General features: G+C 66.6%; 1 protein-coding gene across 1 annotated transcript; it reads left to right on the forward strand.

Annotated features, from left to right (window-relative positions):
- Positions 1 to 3,377: 3,377 nt before the first annotated feature.
- LOC133225286 (protein O-GlcNAcase-like) lies at positions 3,378 to 14,631 on the forward strand (the record flags this gene model as incomplete). Its single annotated transcript, XM_061377488.1, has 18 exons — positions 3,378 to 3,475; positions 3,936 to 4,066; positions 4,487 to 4,658; positions 4,963 to 5,061; positions 5,312 to 5,596; positions 5,849 to 5,977; positions 6,405 to 6,493; positions 6,692 to 7,251; positions 7,438 to 7,743; positions 7,819 to 8,107; positions 8,177 to 8,351; positions 8,551 to 8,607; positions 9,410 to 9,495; positions 10,404 to 10,508; positions 11,965 to 12,056; positions 13,119 to 13,311; positions 13,383 to 13,554; positions 13,889 to 14,631. Coding segments are annotated over 18 exons (3,175 nt in total), but the record flags the coding sequence as incomplete, so codon positions are not given.
- Positions 14,632 to 15,385: the final 754 nt, after the last annotated feature.

A 15,385-nucleotide genomic window follows, 5' to 3' on the forward strand; every position in this document is an offset into this window, starting at 1 on the left:
AGTGGGGCCGTGTGCTGGTCACTGCATGGGCAGTGCACTGGGGACAGTGGGGCCGTGTGCTGGTCACTGCAGGGGCAGTGCACTGGGGACAGTGGGGCCGTGTGCTGGTCACTGCATGGGCAGTGCACTGGGGACAGTGGGGCTGTGTGCTGGTCACTGCACGGGCAGTGCACTGGGGACAGTGGGGCCGTGTGCTGGTCACTGCATGGGCAGTGCACTGGGGACAGTGGGGCTGTGTGCTGGTCACTGCACGGGCAGTGCACTAGGGACAGTGGGGCTGTGTGCTGGTCACTGCACGGGCAGTGCACTGGGGACAGTGGGGCTGTGTGCTGGTCACTGCATGGGCAGTGCACTGGGGACAGTGGGGATGGGTGCTGGTCACTGCAGGGGCAGTGCACTGGGGACAGTGGGGCCGTGTGCTGGTCACTGCATGGGCAGTGCACTGGGGACAGTGGGGCCGTGTGCTGGTCACTGCATGGGCAGTGCACTGGGGACAGTGGGGCTGTGTGCTGGTCACTGCATGGGCAGTGCACTGGGGACAGTGGGGCCGTGTGCTGGTCACTGCAGGGGCAGTGCACTGGGGACAGTGGGGCTGTGTGCTGGTCACTGCATGGGCAGTGCACTGGGGGCAGTGGGGCCGTGTGCTGGTCACTGCATGGGCAGTGCACTGGGGACAGTGGGGCTGTGTGCTGGTCACTGCATGGGCAGTGCACTGGGGACAGTGGGGCCGTGTGCTGGTCACTGTGCTGATGATGGCACTGGCAGCCTTGCACTGCATGGGGAATGTGCCGCTCATGCTGCGAGTGCCGTGGTGACAGTGGGGAGCTGCAGGCACAGGGAAGGAGCAGAGGTGCAGGAAAACATAGGTTAGGAAAGAAGGGGCCGTGGTTTCTGTGGTGCTTGGGAGCACATGAGGAATGAGCCCATCTGGTGACGGCCTGGTCTGGTACTGGACGGGGATCTATGTCCTCATGTTTGTAAACGTCAGCGGCGTGCTCATCACTGGTATTCTTCCCTGGAAGGAACAAGCTGCGGCACTCGCATCATGTGCTCCCTGAAGTGCTTCCAGTCTGCTCCTCGTGGGAAAATGGAAACCTCATCTCCTAGGGCGCATAAATACAAAGAGTCCCTCAGATGGCTTCCCAGTGCCAGGAGAGCTGGCCAGGGAGGTGTCTGCCCTGTCCGGGTAATTCCCAGTGACTCTTGGGTTGCTGGGGAGGCTCTGGGAGGGAGCCGGTGCTTTCTGAAGCCAGCAAGGGCCTGGTGATAGTGCAGCCGCATCTCCTGAAGCAGGCAGGCTCTAGTCTCTCTCAGATCTGCTTCCCTTCGCTCTGCAGTGCAGCTTCGGGAGAGCTGGAGACCTTTCTTCTCCCATCTCATGGAGTGTGTGTCCCTAAGGGTCTCCCTGCATCCCTCCATATCTGGGCTCCTGGCTGAGGCTTTTCCCTGGAGCACACTGGGCTCCAAGACCTGCTCAGAGGCTTCCCTCCTGTGTCTGTGTGGGGCTTCTTGTCAGACTCACCCAGGTTTATCAGTGTCCTTCCCATGCTGTGGCCACTGCTCTGGCAGCATCTGCAGCCAGCACAGGGGTCACTGGACCGCTCTGCAATGATTCATCTGGGGCTGTCTTCTGCTGAGCTACCAGTGGCATTGCCGAGGACGGTCGTGCTCAGACACCCTGCCTTCTGTCTCCTTTCACCTAGGCAGGACTTTGTGCTTGGCTGCATCAAGCAGCACACTGCTTGCTGAAGCGCAGCTGAACAGCTGTCTCCCATCACCCCAGTGCTGTGTTTCCTCCTCTATTCTCCACTTACTTGGTCTCCACTCCTGCAAACGGCACAGTCGCAGCATCCATCCGTGGTTCACTCTTGTCTTGCTTCGCTGCCGCCCAGCCCAAGCTCTTCATCAGCACTCGCCCTGCTTCGAAGAGCTCTGGGGCTCTTGGGCAGCGCTCCTGCAGTGCCAAAGGGCTCCTCTGGCTGGGCTTGTGATGCCTGTGGATCGGTGCTGCTGTGACCCCCTTAGCGGGGGCTGGGGTTTAGGATTCCTGCTGGTCCCTGTGGGGAGCTGCAGGGTTTGTGCAGGGCTGACGCGGGAGCCGGAGCTGTCCTGGAGGAGCAGCACATGGGGTCAGGCCCAAATACACCGCACTGTTAGATGGGCAGGGGGGTAACTGGGTACCTCCAGCCCCTGAGCCTCTTGGCTTGGGGAATGAAGAAGCTGGTGCAGGATTCAAGCTATAGGAAGCACAGGAAGGGGCAGTGTGTAAGTAGTGCATGTCAGTGCTCATGGAGGAGTTGGTGGGTGGCAGCATCAGAGTTGCAGTCCTTGGCTCAAGGTGCAAATGGAAACCAGTAACAAGTGGTGTCCCATAGGGGTCCATATTGGGACCAATGCTATTTAATACCTTCATCACTGATGTAGTGGGATCAGGCACCCGCAGTGAGTTTGCAGAGGTCATCAAGCTGAGGGGTGCTGTTACCACCTGGAGGGAGGAGCTGGGACCCAGAGGGACCTGGGCAGCCTGGAGAAGGGATCATGAAAATCTCATGAAGTTCAACAAGGTCAAGTGCAGGATCAGGTCAATCCCCAGTGTCAACACAGGCTGCGGGAGGCAGGGGTCGAGAGCAGCCTGGGGAGTAGGACTTGGGGGTGTTGGGTGAGGAGCAGCTCCCATTGACCCATCTTCAGTGAGCGCTTGAGCCCAGGACCCCGCTGTGTGCTGGGTGCACCCCCAGAGCGTGAGCAGCAGCTCAGGGAGGGGATCCTGCCCCTCTGCTGCGCTATGGGGAGACCCCCCTGCAGCCCTGATCCAGCTCTGGGGCAGCAGCACGAGCCCTGGAAGAGCTGCTGCAGGCTGCAGGGTTGGTTTGTCCTGATGGAGCCGCCCTGCAGGACCCGCCTGCAGCCATGGGGCTGTGTGGAGCAGCAGGCAGGAGCTGCTCTTAGTGTTCCCCGAGGATCGACCCCTTCCTCCCCCTTGGCCTCTCACCCGCCTCCATTCCTTGGGCTTCTTATCACCACAGGGCTTTGTAGAGCGGTCGGAGCAGGCTGTTCTGGTCCTTCCCACCCACCTTCTCTGCAGCAAGGTCGGTCACTTGTCTCCGGAGAGGCAGCATCCTCCTGGTCCCCGAGACCTCCTCACCTGGAGGTCCCTAAACACCACCCATGCTTGGCCTTAGCACCGAGAGCCCTGGTTTATGTCTTCATGTCCAACGCGCGCCTGCAGGGCTCCTGGAGCCGGGCATCGCTGGGGCTCTTATGGGGGGGCTGCGTGCAAGCAGGGCTGGAAGGCTGCAGGGCACGGGGCAGCTCTGGGGCAGGAGAGGGCACCGTGTGCGGAGCAGCTCCTGCTGAGCCCGGTCCTTGCTGCGCAGGCTGGGGCGGCAGGGCTTGAACTGCTACATGTACGCGCCCAAGGACGAGCTGAAGCACCGGCTGCTCTGGAGAGAGCCCTACACGGAGCATGAGGCAGGTACCGGCTCTGCGGCTGCTGCCGCCCCGGCTCCTGGGGGGAAGCGAGGGCTGCGGCACAGCCGGGCCAGGCTGGGGTTACGGCATCAGCCGAGAGCCTGCCCACTGCAGGGAGCCCGAGGGGACCCCAGATCCTGCCCACTGCAAGGAGCCTTCCCAGCCCCGGCCCATCAGGAGCCCCTTGGAGCCCCCCGCATGGGGACCTCCTCGCGTGGGTCTCTCACAATGTGCTCCAATGCACCAGGGCCCAGAGCCTTGCGGAAAGTCCCCTGTGTCCCAAGGGACTGGGACTCGCTCTCCTGGATGCTCTCCTATCTCCTGCTGCCCCCAGCTCCTTCCCTGTGGGTCACTGGTTTCCTGTCCCTTCCTCCCTTGTCTCCCTCCACCCCTACTCTCTCCTCACTCCTCTTCTCCCCCCATCCCTTGCCTCCCACCGCTCACAGCCCGTTCTCTGTCCCTAGCCCACATGCGTTCTCTTATGGAGGCTGCCCAAGGGCAGGGTGTGCAGTTTGTGTTCGCCATCTCTGCTGGCCAGGACATGGTGTTCTCAAGCGCTGGGGATCGGCTCCTGCTGCAGCAAAAACTCAGGCAGGTACCGTGGGCCACTCCTTCATCCCCCTGCTCCCAGGCGAGGGCCATGGTGCCTCCGTGGGGCTGTGCTGCTGCACAGGGAGCAGGTCTGGGGGTGCCCGTGGCAGACGAGCCGTCCCTGTCACGCTGGGGCCCTGTCACCTCTGGGCTCTGTGAGTGCCTGGCTGCAGTGCTGGGGCAGCACAGGGACCGGAGCTTGCTGGGCAGCACTGGTGGCCAGTGCAGGCCGGTGCTGAGCGCCAGCCCCCAGGAGGGTAAAAAGCTGCTGGCACAGGGGGTTTGCTCCATGGCATGGGCGGCTCTGCCCGTCCTGTCCCCACGGGCACCCCAGACCTCACTGTCCTCAGTGGCACGGGGCTGTCAGGGACCCGCAGCAGTGCAGGGGCCCAACAGCAGCCTGTGTCGGTGCCCGTGCCTGCAGGTGGCTGCCATGGGGTGCCAGGCCTTTGCGCTGCTCTTCGACGACATCGACCCCTGCATGTGCCAAGCTGACAGAGACGCCTTCCCCTCCCTGGCGCAGGCTCAGGCCTCTGTGGCCAACGAGGTGTACCAGGAGCTGGGCCAGCCCCCCGTCTTCCTCTTCTGCCCCACAGGTACCGCCTGCAGCCCCCAGTGCTCGGCCAGCCACAGCACCCTCGGCAGAGCTGGGTGCCTCCGGCTGCCTTCACCCATGTGTGCTAAGAGCTGACTGCCCCGACAGCTCCCCCAGCTCCCCCCGCAGCCCTCATGCCCTTGAGGGAGCCCTGGGGATCCAGTACCAGGGCAGGACAAGGCTGCAGACAGGCTGGTGCTCCAGCACCCGTGAATGCGGCTCCCCCAGCCCCTGCCACTGAGCCCTGGCAGCTCATCCTCTCCCTGCCTCTGCCCTTCAGGGGATGCTCTGTGCTCTCTCCATAGAGTACTGCAGCTCTCTGTGCTCTCCCAGCCCCAGCCGGTCCTGCTACCTGCTGACCATCGGCCGGGAGCTGCTCCCAGGGATCGGTGTCATCTGGACTGGTGAGCACCCAGCCCGGCAGGGGGGGATCCCTGGCCCCGGGCAGCTGCTCAGCGGGAGCCCGGTCTGGGAGCACTGCAGCCACGGGCTCGCTCCCGGGACAGGCAGCAGCAAATGAGCAGCGCGGGCAGGCAGGGGCTCGGGCTGGGCTGGGGGTGTCCTGGCTGCGGGGCTGAGCTCGGCCCTCATGGCCCTGCGCAGCACCCAGGGGTCTGCGTGTCCCTGCTCCGAGCGTGCCCTCTGCTGCCCCAGGGCCCAAGGTGGTCTCCCAGGAGCTCTCGGCCGCGCTGCTGGAGGAGGTGGAGGCTGTGCTGCGGCGCCGGCCCCTCATCTGGGACAACCTGTACGCCAACGACTACGACTGCAGGCGCCTCTTCCTGGGCCCCTACACGGGACGTGCCCCTGGCCTCATGGCCAGGCTCCACGGGCTGCTCCTCAACCCCAACTGCGAGCTCCAGGCCAACTTCATCCCCATACACACGCTGGGCAGCTGGTTTCGGAGCGAGCTGGGGAGCTGTGCCCACCCTGACCACGCAGGTACCTGGCCCCAGCACCCCCGCAGCTCTGAACGTGGGGTCTCGGTACAGGCAGCCAGGGCACAGCCATGGGTCTCTGCCATGGTCCTGCAGGCAGCCTGGGTGAGCCGTTCACCTGGCTGGGCACATCCCGGGCTCGGGATCCCTGCGGGGCCATGTCCTTGCAGGGGGCTGCCTGCCCTCAGCACGCCATGGGGTAGCTCTGCCAGGCAAAGACTGGGGCTGCCCAGAGTGATGAGCTCCAGTTCCTTAGGGACAGAGCCTGCAGCAGCACAGGGGGACAGCCAAGGCCGGCAGGATGGAAGCTACAGCCCCCAGGAAGCCTTGGAACTGGCGCTGCGTGACTGGGTGGCTGAGATAAACCGGCAAGCCTTGGAGCCAGGTAGGTGATGACGGAGCACCGAGCAGCATCCACCAGTTCCTCAGTCCCTCTGGAGCGGCTCTGCTGGAGGTTGGTGGGAGGCAGAGCCCCATGTCTGGGTGCTGTGGGTGCTGTGGCTGGTGCAGCAGCAGGTCTGTGGCCCGTGTGCCACATCCCAGCTTTGGTCTCTTTGCTGGCAGCGTGGGAGCCGGGCCAGGATTCGGCTCTGGGTGAGAGACTGAGCCAGGGCCAAGCTCGGTGCTGCGCAGGGTTTGCCCTTGCAGAGCCCGTGGCCGCACCACCCCCGCGGCCCGGGCTCCCGAGCCCAGAGCCATGCAAAGCCCACGATGCTGAGGGCTCAGAGGTGGAGCTGCCCAGCGTGGCCACCCCAGGGTGCTGCCCCCCGGGCTGCAGGTTCTATGTGGGTGCCCCTGCTCCTTTCTGCCAGGAGCGAGGAGCCCGGGACACGCCAGCGTCAGCCTCAAGGGAGGAGCGGAGCTGGAGCCTGGCGCAGCGGAACGGGGCATCGAGCCTGGCGCAGCGGGACGGGGCATTGAGCCCGGCGCAGCGGAACGGGGCATCGAGCCTGGCGCAGCGGAACGGGGCACCGAGCCTGGCGCAGCGGAACGGGGCATCGAGCCTGGCGCAGCGGAACGGGGCATCGAGCCTGGCGCAGCGGAACGGGGCATCGAGCCTGGCGCAGCGGAACGGGGCACCGAGCCCGGCGCAGCGGAGCGGGGGGTCCCGCCTGGCCCCCGGCCCCACGGCGCGGCCCCCGGAGGGACGGAGCCGCCCAGCCCCGAGCCCTGCGGCGCGGCGCCAGGGGACAGCGGGAGGAAGGTGACCCCGGAGCCCGAGCGGGGCAGCGGGAGCAGGGCCCGTGCCGGTGGCCAGCAGAGCCCTGCCGGGTGCCGGGAGCAGCTCTCTGCGGGGGGCGCAGGGAGCCCAGAGCCCGCCTCTGCCGTGCCCAGCGCGGCTCGGACTCCCCAGCGCACGGGAGCGCCGGCGGCTGCCGAGGCCCCGCGCAGCCCAGGGCCCGCCGTGTGCCGCAGCGATGGGACCAGCGCTGCCCAGAGCCTTCTGCCCACCGGTGGTGCCAGGACGGGGGCTGGCAGCTCCCACCAGCCCTGCAGCAGCACCCGGCCTGAGCCCAGTAGGGCTGATACCCCCCAGACACTGCCAGGGCCTGGGGCCGGTGACAGCTCTGTCCCCACAGCACTGCCCATTGATGGGGCTGGTGCCAGCCCTGGCCCCACAGCACCAGTGACCCCAGAGGAGCCCAGGTCCAGACCCATGTCCCTGCTGATCATGGAGGAGCCCAGGTCCACCCCCACAGCACCAGTGACCCCAGAGGAGCCCATGTCCAGCCCCACAGCACCATTGACCCCAGAGGAGCCCAGGTCCAGCCGCACGGCACCAGTGACCCCAGAGGAGCCCAGTTCCATCCCCATGGTACCAGTGACTCTAGAGCCCATGTCCAGCCCCACGGCACCATTGACCCCAGAGGAGCCCAGGTCCAGCCCCACAGCACCATTGACCCCAGAGGAGCCCAGGCCCATCCCCATGGTACCATTGACCCCAGAGGAGCCCAGGTCCAGCCCCACAGCACCACTGACCCCAGAGGAGCCCAGGTCCATCCCCACAGCACCAGTGACCCCAGAGGAGCCCAGGTCCATCCCCACAGCACCACTGACCCCAGAGGAGCCCAGGTCCATCCCCACAGCACCAGTGACCCCAGAGGAGCCCAGGTCCAGCCCCACAACACCACTGACCCCAGAGGAGCCCAGGTCCAGCCCCACGGCATCACTGACCCTGGAGGAGCCCAGGTCCACCCCCACAGCACCACTGATCCTAGAGCCCAGGTCCATCCCCATGGTACCAGTGACCCCAGAGGAGCCCAGGTCCAGCCCCACAGCACCATTGACCCCAGAGGAGCCCAGGTCCAGCCCCACAGCACCACTGACCCCAGAGGAGCCCAGTTCCAGCCCCACGGCACCGCTGACTCTGGGGGAGGTTCGGATGCTGGTGGAGCTCTTCTACCTGCCCTATCACCACGGGCCGCTGGCGCAGCGCCTGCTGGAGCACTTCCGGTGGCTCCGGGCAAACAGCCTCAGCGTGGGGGTCTCTGCGGCGGCGCCCGATGCCGGTGCGGTGAGTGCTGGGGCTGCCGCGCGTCCCGGCTCCGGGCCACGGCCGCGGTGACGCCCGCTGTGCCCGCAGGCCCGGTGCTGGCGTGGCCGAGCGCAGTCCTTCACGCGGCTCTGCGCCCAGACCTGCCGCCTGCACGCCCGCCTGGTGGGCGCTGCGGGGCGGGCGCTGCTCTATGACCTGCACCCCTACCTCTGGGACATCCGCAACGTGCTGCTGGCCGCCAGCGCCTTCGTCCAGTGGCTCGGTACGAGCTGTGGGTCTGCGGGGTCCCGCGCACTGCGGCACCGGGGCTTGCTCTGTGGCGCTCCCCCATAGGGGTGACAGCGCCTGGGGATCCCCCAGAGGTTCGGGGTCCCTGTGTGTAGCCAGGGTCGCTCCTGGGGTGCACCCCCCATGGAGACCCTCCCCTCTGGCCCCTGCTCAGCGCCTCTCTTCCTTTGCAGATGGCCACCTCCTGTGCGAGCCAGGCCCCACGGGCGCCTGGGGGAGCTGCTTTGGCTGTAAGTACCGGTGCTGCCTGGCTCTGCCCCTGGGGAGGGGCCCTGGAGCTGCCCTCGGGCCCCCCAAGCCCCATGGCAGCAGCAGCGCTCAGCACCGAGCTGCCCCGTCCCACGCTCTGCCTGCTGAGTGCAGCGGGAATGGCCATGGGGAGGCTGGCACCCCCGTGCCCTGCACACCGAGGCAGGAGGGGGCGCTGCTGCTGGGGACAGGGCAGATACCGGAGCAGCTCTGCACCACCCCATAGTCCTGAAGGGATGCCCATGTCTAGGACATGGTTCCTCAGCCCTTTGGATCCAAGGACCTCTCAGCCCTTCCAGTAAAAGGGATCCATGGGCTACTGGGAGCAGAAACATCCTCGGTGTCATAGGCGAGGTTGGATTTTGGATGCCCCTGTTCTGCTGATTCAGGTGTTCCTGGCTGCTCTGTGTCCCTCGTGGCCTCTTACAAACCAAGAGGTGTCAGCCTGAGAGGGTCTCCACTGTGGGATGTGGCCAAGTGCCTTGAGCCGCTTCCACAGGGCAGAGCGCGGGGCGAGCTCCCGCAGGCACTGCAGGGCCCCCTGGGCAGGGGTACCCGGGAGCTGTCTTTTACCTGACACGTTCATGGGGGCAGGATCATTCCCCATTCCCACTCTGAGCCCTATTGTGGAGGCTGTGCTGGACCCCAGTCATGGCGAGGTCCCTGGGGTGCACAGTGACCGGTGCGGATGGTGATGGTGATGGTGCTGTGTGACGGAGGCTGAGCTCCCCCCAGCCCCGCAGGTTTCTCTTCACCTCCTGTCTCTGTTCCCTTTGCCTCCAGGGTGCCAGAGCATCACAGCCCCGATCCTGCTGTGGGGAGATGCTGAGCCCTGGGCATGGCGCGGCGGCCTCTTTGGAGAGCTGCAGGTGAGAGGGTGCCCATCACTGGGGGGGCTGGAGGAGCCTTGGGAAGCGGGGTCCCAGCTGCTGCTCCTGCCTGGAGCCTTGGGAAGCGGGGTCCCAGCTGCTGCTCCTGCCTGGAGCCTTGGGAAGTGGGGTCCCAGCTGCTGCTCCTGCCTGGAGCCTTGGGAAGCGGGGTCCCAGCTGCTGCTCCTGCCTGGAGCCTTGGGAAGCAGGATCCCAGCTGCTGCTCCTGCCTGGAGCCTTGGGAAGGGGGGTCCCAGCTGCTGCTCCTGCCTGGAGCCTTGGGAAGTGGGGTCCCAGCTGCTGCTCCTGCCTGGAGCCTTGGGAAGCGGGGTCCCAGCTGCTGCTCCTGCCTGGAGCCTTGGGAACGGGGTCCAGCTGCTGCTCCTGCCTGGAGCCTTGGGAAGCGGGGTCCCAGCTGCTGCTCCTGCCTGGAGCCTTGGGAAGCGGGGTCCCAGCTGCTGCTCCTGCCTGGAGCCTTGGGAAGCGGGGTCCCAGCTGCTGCTCCTGCCTGGAGCCTTGGGAAGCGGGGTCCCAGCTGCTGCTCCTGCCTGGAGCCTTGGGAAGCGGGGTCCCAGCTGCTGCTCCTGCCTGGAGCCTTGGGAAGGGGGGTCCCAGCTGCTGCTCCTGCCTGGAGCCTTGGGAAGCGGGGTCCCAGCTGCTGCTCCTGCCTGGAGCCTTGGGAAGTGGGGTCCCAGCTGCTGCTCCTGCCTGGAGCCTTGGGAAGTGGGGTCCCAGCTGCTGCTCCTGCCTGGCACTGGGTTACCGCAAGGGAAGGCAGAGCTGCCCTGGGCCTCTGTGCCTTGGCTGCAGCTCCCAGGGTCCAGGGTGCTCAGAGGGACCCTCCTGCTGCTGCTCAGGACGAGGTTTGGGGCCAGCGGGACCCACTCTGCTGGCTCTGTCTCTTCCAGGCGCTGCTGCCCGTGGGGAACAGCTCGGACCTCTTCCATCAGCCACCTCCGCTCTTCCCATCCCGCCAGCTCCACGTCCTGCGCCCGCTGCGGCCCCGGGACAAGGTGGGGGCTGCAGCACAAGGAGCAGCCCTGGGAGCCTGCGCTGCACGAGTGCCATGTGCGATGCGCCCGCCTCTGAGGGGGGCTGAGCTGCAGCGCAGGCTCTGCGGGTGGAAGGGACCTTCGAGCAGGCAGGGCTGGGGCAGGGCAGCCCCCAGGACGCAGAGCGGGTGCTGTGGCCGGGGCAGGGCAGGGAGACCCAGCCCAGCAGTGAGCCCCGGTTGAACCGGCTCCAAGGTGGGACGCCAGGAACCGCGGGCGGGCTCCAGAGCACCCCCAGGGCTGAGCTCCAGCGGTGCCTGCGAGCAGATGCCAGGAAAGGTGCAGAGCAGGGCAGGCCGGGGGGTGACCTCCTGCAGCCTTCAGCAGCCGGCGGCTCTGGCACTGCCTGAGCCTGGTGAGGCTCAGCTCCCAGTCAGTCCCTTCTTCAGCTGGGAGGATGATTCCCCTCTGGCGGCGCAGCAGCCTCTGTCAGCTGTGAGCAGTGCGCTGCCAGCGCCCTCGCCCCGTTTCCATCCCCGCAGTTCGATGCCATGGTGAGGGACAGGGAGAGCTGGGACATCCCCGTTCAACTGCTGCCCAGTGCAGCAGAGCCCCAGGCAGCCCAGAGCCGGCAGCAGCCCCCGGCTCCCTTCCCCTGCTGCCTCTGCCAGCGAAGGGAAACGCAGCCGCTGCAAGTCCAGCATCATGGACACAAGCAGAGGAGCCGGCAGTGCTCAGCTGAGCTCTGGTGAGCAGCAGAGGAGGAGCTGCCAGCGCAGGAGAGCAGAGCAGACTGCCCCTGGCAGCATGTCCCATGGCAAGAGCTTCCCAACTGCCTGTTGCCAGGTCTCATCTGAACTCAACAGCCTGAATCCGTGTCCGGTGAGAGGGAGGGGGAAAGTGCCGTGGTGGGAATGGTGCCGGGAAGCACGCTCGCTGTCCTGCCGTGTGGCTCAGTGCTGGGGCAGCCCTTCCCTGGGGCAGCAGTGCTTCCGTTGGGATGTGCCTTTCACTGGTCCCACAGCAGCAGCGGTCTCGAGTCCGGCCGAGATAGGAGGTCCTGAGATGTCCCATGTTGAGCATGCTCTGAGCAGACTCGCGTTCCAGTCCTGGTTTCGCCGCAGCTCTGAGCATGCTCCATCCCTGGCGAGCTGCATTGTCATCAGCTGCTCCCCCGGGATGCCTGCCTGGAATGGCAGTTTCCCATTCTGAAGTGTTCCTGTGCTGGGATGAGCAGGCTCAGAGGCCAGCAGAAGGTGGTGCGCTGTGCATTGCACCCTTGGCTGCTGAGGCGCGTACCTCCATATACCCGGGTATAGGACACACTGGAGGGCTGGGCCCTGATCACGGTCCCTCTCTGTGGCCAGCTTGGGAAGCTGATGGCTGTGATGCTCTGTCGGGGGCTGTGGTGGGGCAGCGGAGGAGCAGCAGTGGGGCAGGGACCAGGCAGGCACTGAGCTGGATCTGACTCTTCCAGGGAGAGCTTTACCGCATGTGCCGGGAGAGTCTGGACTGTGACCCCGAAGTCACCGAGATCCTTGTGGCCCACCCCGACCTGCTTGGGGACAGGTACGATGTGGTCCCTCTGAGTGTGCCCAGCCTGGCCGTGTGCTGGGTGATGCTGGGCTGTGGTGGGATGCAGTGGCCTCTTGCATCCCAGCAGGGCCCAGCTCTGCCTGCACCATGGCTGGCAGTGGCCTCACCTGGGGGAGCCATCCCTGTGCCAATGCCCAGATGGGCTGTGGGGATGGACCCGCTGCCATGGCTGCCCTTGGCTGGGGGTCTCAGGGGTGTTCTGGGGCGGGGGGTGCTGTCCCACGGGGCAGGAGGGAGGAGTTTGGCTGCTCTGAGCTCTCCCCAGGGCAGGCTGGGCCCTGGTGGCAGCTCAGTGCAGCTTTGCTCCGGCTGCAGGCTGGGCCCCGGTGACAGCTCAGTGCAGCTTTGCTCTGGCTGCAGGCTGGGCCCCGGTGGCAGCTCAGTGCAGCTTTGCTCTGCCTGCAGGCTGGGCCCTGGTGGCAGCTCAGTGCAGGTTTGCTCTGGCTGCAGGCTGGGCCCCGGTGACAGCTCAGTGCAGCTTTGCTCTGGCTGCAGGCTGGGCCCCGGTGGCAGCTCAGTGCAGCTTTGCTCCGGCTGCAGGCTGGGCCCCGGTGACAGCTCAGTGCAGCTTTGCTCTGCCTGCAGGCTGGGCCCCGGTGGCAGCTCAGTGCAGCTTTGCTCTGCCTGCAGGCTGGGCCCCGGTGACAGCTCAGTGCAGCTTTGCTCCAGCTGCAGGCTGGGCCCCGGTGGCAGCTCAGTGCAGCTTTGCTCCGGCTGCAGGATGGGCCCCGGTGACAGCTCAGTGCAGCTTTGCTCTGGCTGCAGGCTGGGCCCTGGTGGCAGCTCAGTGCAGCTTTGCTCCAGCTGCAGGCTGGGCCCCGGTGACAGCTCAGTGCAGCTTTGCTCTGCCTGCAGGCTGGGCCCCGGTGGCAGCTCAGTGCAGCTTTGCTCCAGCTGCAGGCTGGGCCCCGGTGACAGCTCAGTGCAGCTTTGCTCTGGCTGCAGGCTGGGCCCCGGTGGCAGCTCAGTGCAGCTTTGCTCTGCCTGCAGGCTGGGCCCTGGTGGCAGCTCAGTGCAGCTTTGCTCTGCCTGCAGGCTGCTGGGCAGCTTCCTGAGCCTGAGCCCCGAGTACACCTTTGTGCTGGAGGATGAGGCTGGGCCCTGTGGCTACGCTGCCGGCGTGCTCTGCGCTGAAGGCTTCCTGCAGCAGCGAGACAGCGGCTGGCTGCCGGCCATGCGACACAAGTACCCCCGGGACCTGGCCACAGGAGCCCCGGCGCTGGGCAGGGTGAGGGAGCTCCTGGAGGGGAGTGAGCGCGTTTGGGGACGGGGACCCCTCACAGTGCTTGTCCCCTGCAGGATGCCCTGGAGGAAGCGCTGCTCTTCTTCCACACAGAGCCAGCGGCAGTGCCCCTGCCTGTGCTGCGCCGGTTCCCCTCCCTGGTGCAGCTGGGCACAGCCGCCCGCACGCTGGACGCGGGGGCCAGCCACAGCCTGGCCCTCTGCCTGCTCAGCGCGCTCAGGGCCAATGGTGAGCATCCCCTCGTGTGCCCTCATCCAACCCCATCCCCACTGCTCCCTGGCCCCCCCCGGAGCCAGGAGCTGGCCCTGCCTGCACCCCACCCCTCAGCACCACCGGGGTGCCCCCACCAGGGCTCCCCATCCCCTCAGTGATGCAGTCTGGCCCCAGCGCCCTGACACCCCCCCCCACCCCTTGCACCAAGGGACCTGTGCCTTGGGCATCACAGAGGCGCAGTGCAGAGGGGCAGTGCAGGAGTTGACCTTCTCATGGAGGGGGTCCCAGTCACTGGCTTCTAGTGCTGGGATCCTGGTACCAGCGCCCTGACCCCACACCTCCCTTCCAGGGTCGCGGGGAGTGTTCTGCCAGGTCAGTGCCACCGACCAGCAGCAGCTGAGCTTCTACAGCAAGCTGGGCTTCGTCGCCCTGCCAGTGGCCTGGGACGGTTGTCCCAGTGCTCGGCTCCTGGGACGCCTCCTCTGAGCACTCTGCATTGGGTGCGGGTGTGGGGAGGCAGTGCCAGAGACAGGCTGGTACCTGTCCCGCACACAGGGAGCAGGAGCAGGGGGGCACCTTGACCAGAGCAGGTACATGTGATGGGGACATGGCTTGGGGAGGAGCAGGAACTCACAGGGATGCATGTAGGGGACAGTCCTGGGGCGACAGAGGCATTTCTGCTATCTCAGGAGAGAGGCATCAGGGCCCCTCCACTCTGCCCCCGACTGTTCCAGCTTGCTGAGTGCCCTCCACCTCTGCTGGGGAGCCAGCAACATCCCTGGGCTGGCTGCAGACCTCCAGGCCTGGAAGAAGCCACCTGGCCAGCGTTTAGGGTGGTGGTCTGGGAGCGTGGCACAGAGCATTAGTGTGCGGGGAGCGTCCCTGTCCCGCAGGCTGGGCTGTCCAGATCACTCCATCCCTGGTGTGGCCCTAAGATGGGCAGCTGGGGCTGGGGCTGGCCCTCGGCATGGAGCATCTTCCTGCCTGTATGTTCCTGACCTGTATGGGATGCAGTGAGGCAGCCTCCATCTCTGCCGCCTGGGCACTGAGGGAAGTGCTGTCCATGGCAGTAAAGCATTTGCTGGTCTCTCACCGTGGTTTGTCTCCTGGGGGGAACAGTCAGGGTATCAGCATGTCCCGCTCACACCCTCATCCCCCCCCCTCAGCCAGCCCTGGCTGCCGCCTCACCCATATCTGGTCCTGTGCGACCTCAAATGAAGCAGCTCCCACACATCCACCTCTCCAGGCACTCACCAGCTCTTGGCCTCCCCTGGCAACATGCAGGGGTTGGGACTGGATGAGCTTAAGGCCCTTCCAACCCAAACCAGTCTGGGGTTCTGGGGCGCTGCTGCAGCCTCTGGAAGGGTGCTGGGAGGGAGAGATGGAAGGATCAATCCATCACTGACGGTTTCTCTTCCGTGCCCAGCCACAGAAGCGAGGAGGAGGCTGTGGCAGCGGTGGCCAAGACACGGGAGTGGCGGGGTCTCGTCCAGCCTGGCCACGGAGCGGCCCCGGGCTGCCGTGGGTACGGACAGGGCTGGGCAGGCTCTCGGTGCTCCCGCCTGGGTCCCGGTGCCCAGGGCTACGCGGGTGGGACGGCAGCGCGGGGCCGCTCCGTGGCCGGGCGGGGCTGTCTGGAGGAGGGACCCGCAGCGGGCAGGGCCCCCCCCAGGCTCCGTCCCGGGCCTGGCACCGTGCCCAGCCGGGCCGGGGGCCCCATCCCGGGGCCGGGGGAGCGGGGCCCGACTTCGCTGTACCGGCAGCGGGGCGCTCGGCGCGGGCCGGCCCCGGACACTTGGGCACGGCGCGGGGCGGGCCGGGGCGGAGAGGGGCGGCACGACTCGGA

Source organism: Neopsephotus bourkii, unplaced genomic scaffold (genome assembly GCF_033783945.1).
Source record: "Neopsephotus bourkii isolate Nb327-2 ecotype Australia unplaced genomic scaffold, CSIRO-AGI_Nbou_v1 NB_1755, whole genome shotgun sequence".
NCBI classification, from domain to species: Eukaryota; Metazoa; Chordata; class Aves; order Psittaciformes; family Psittacidae; genus Neopsephotus; species Neopsephotus bourkii.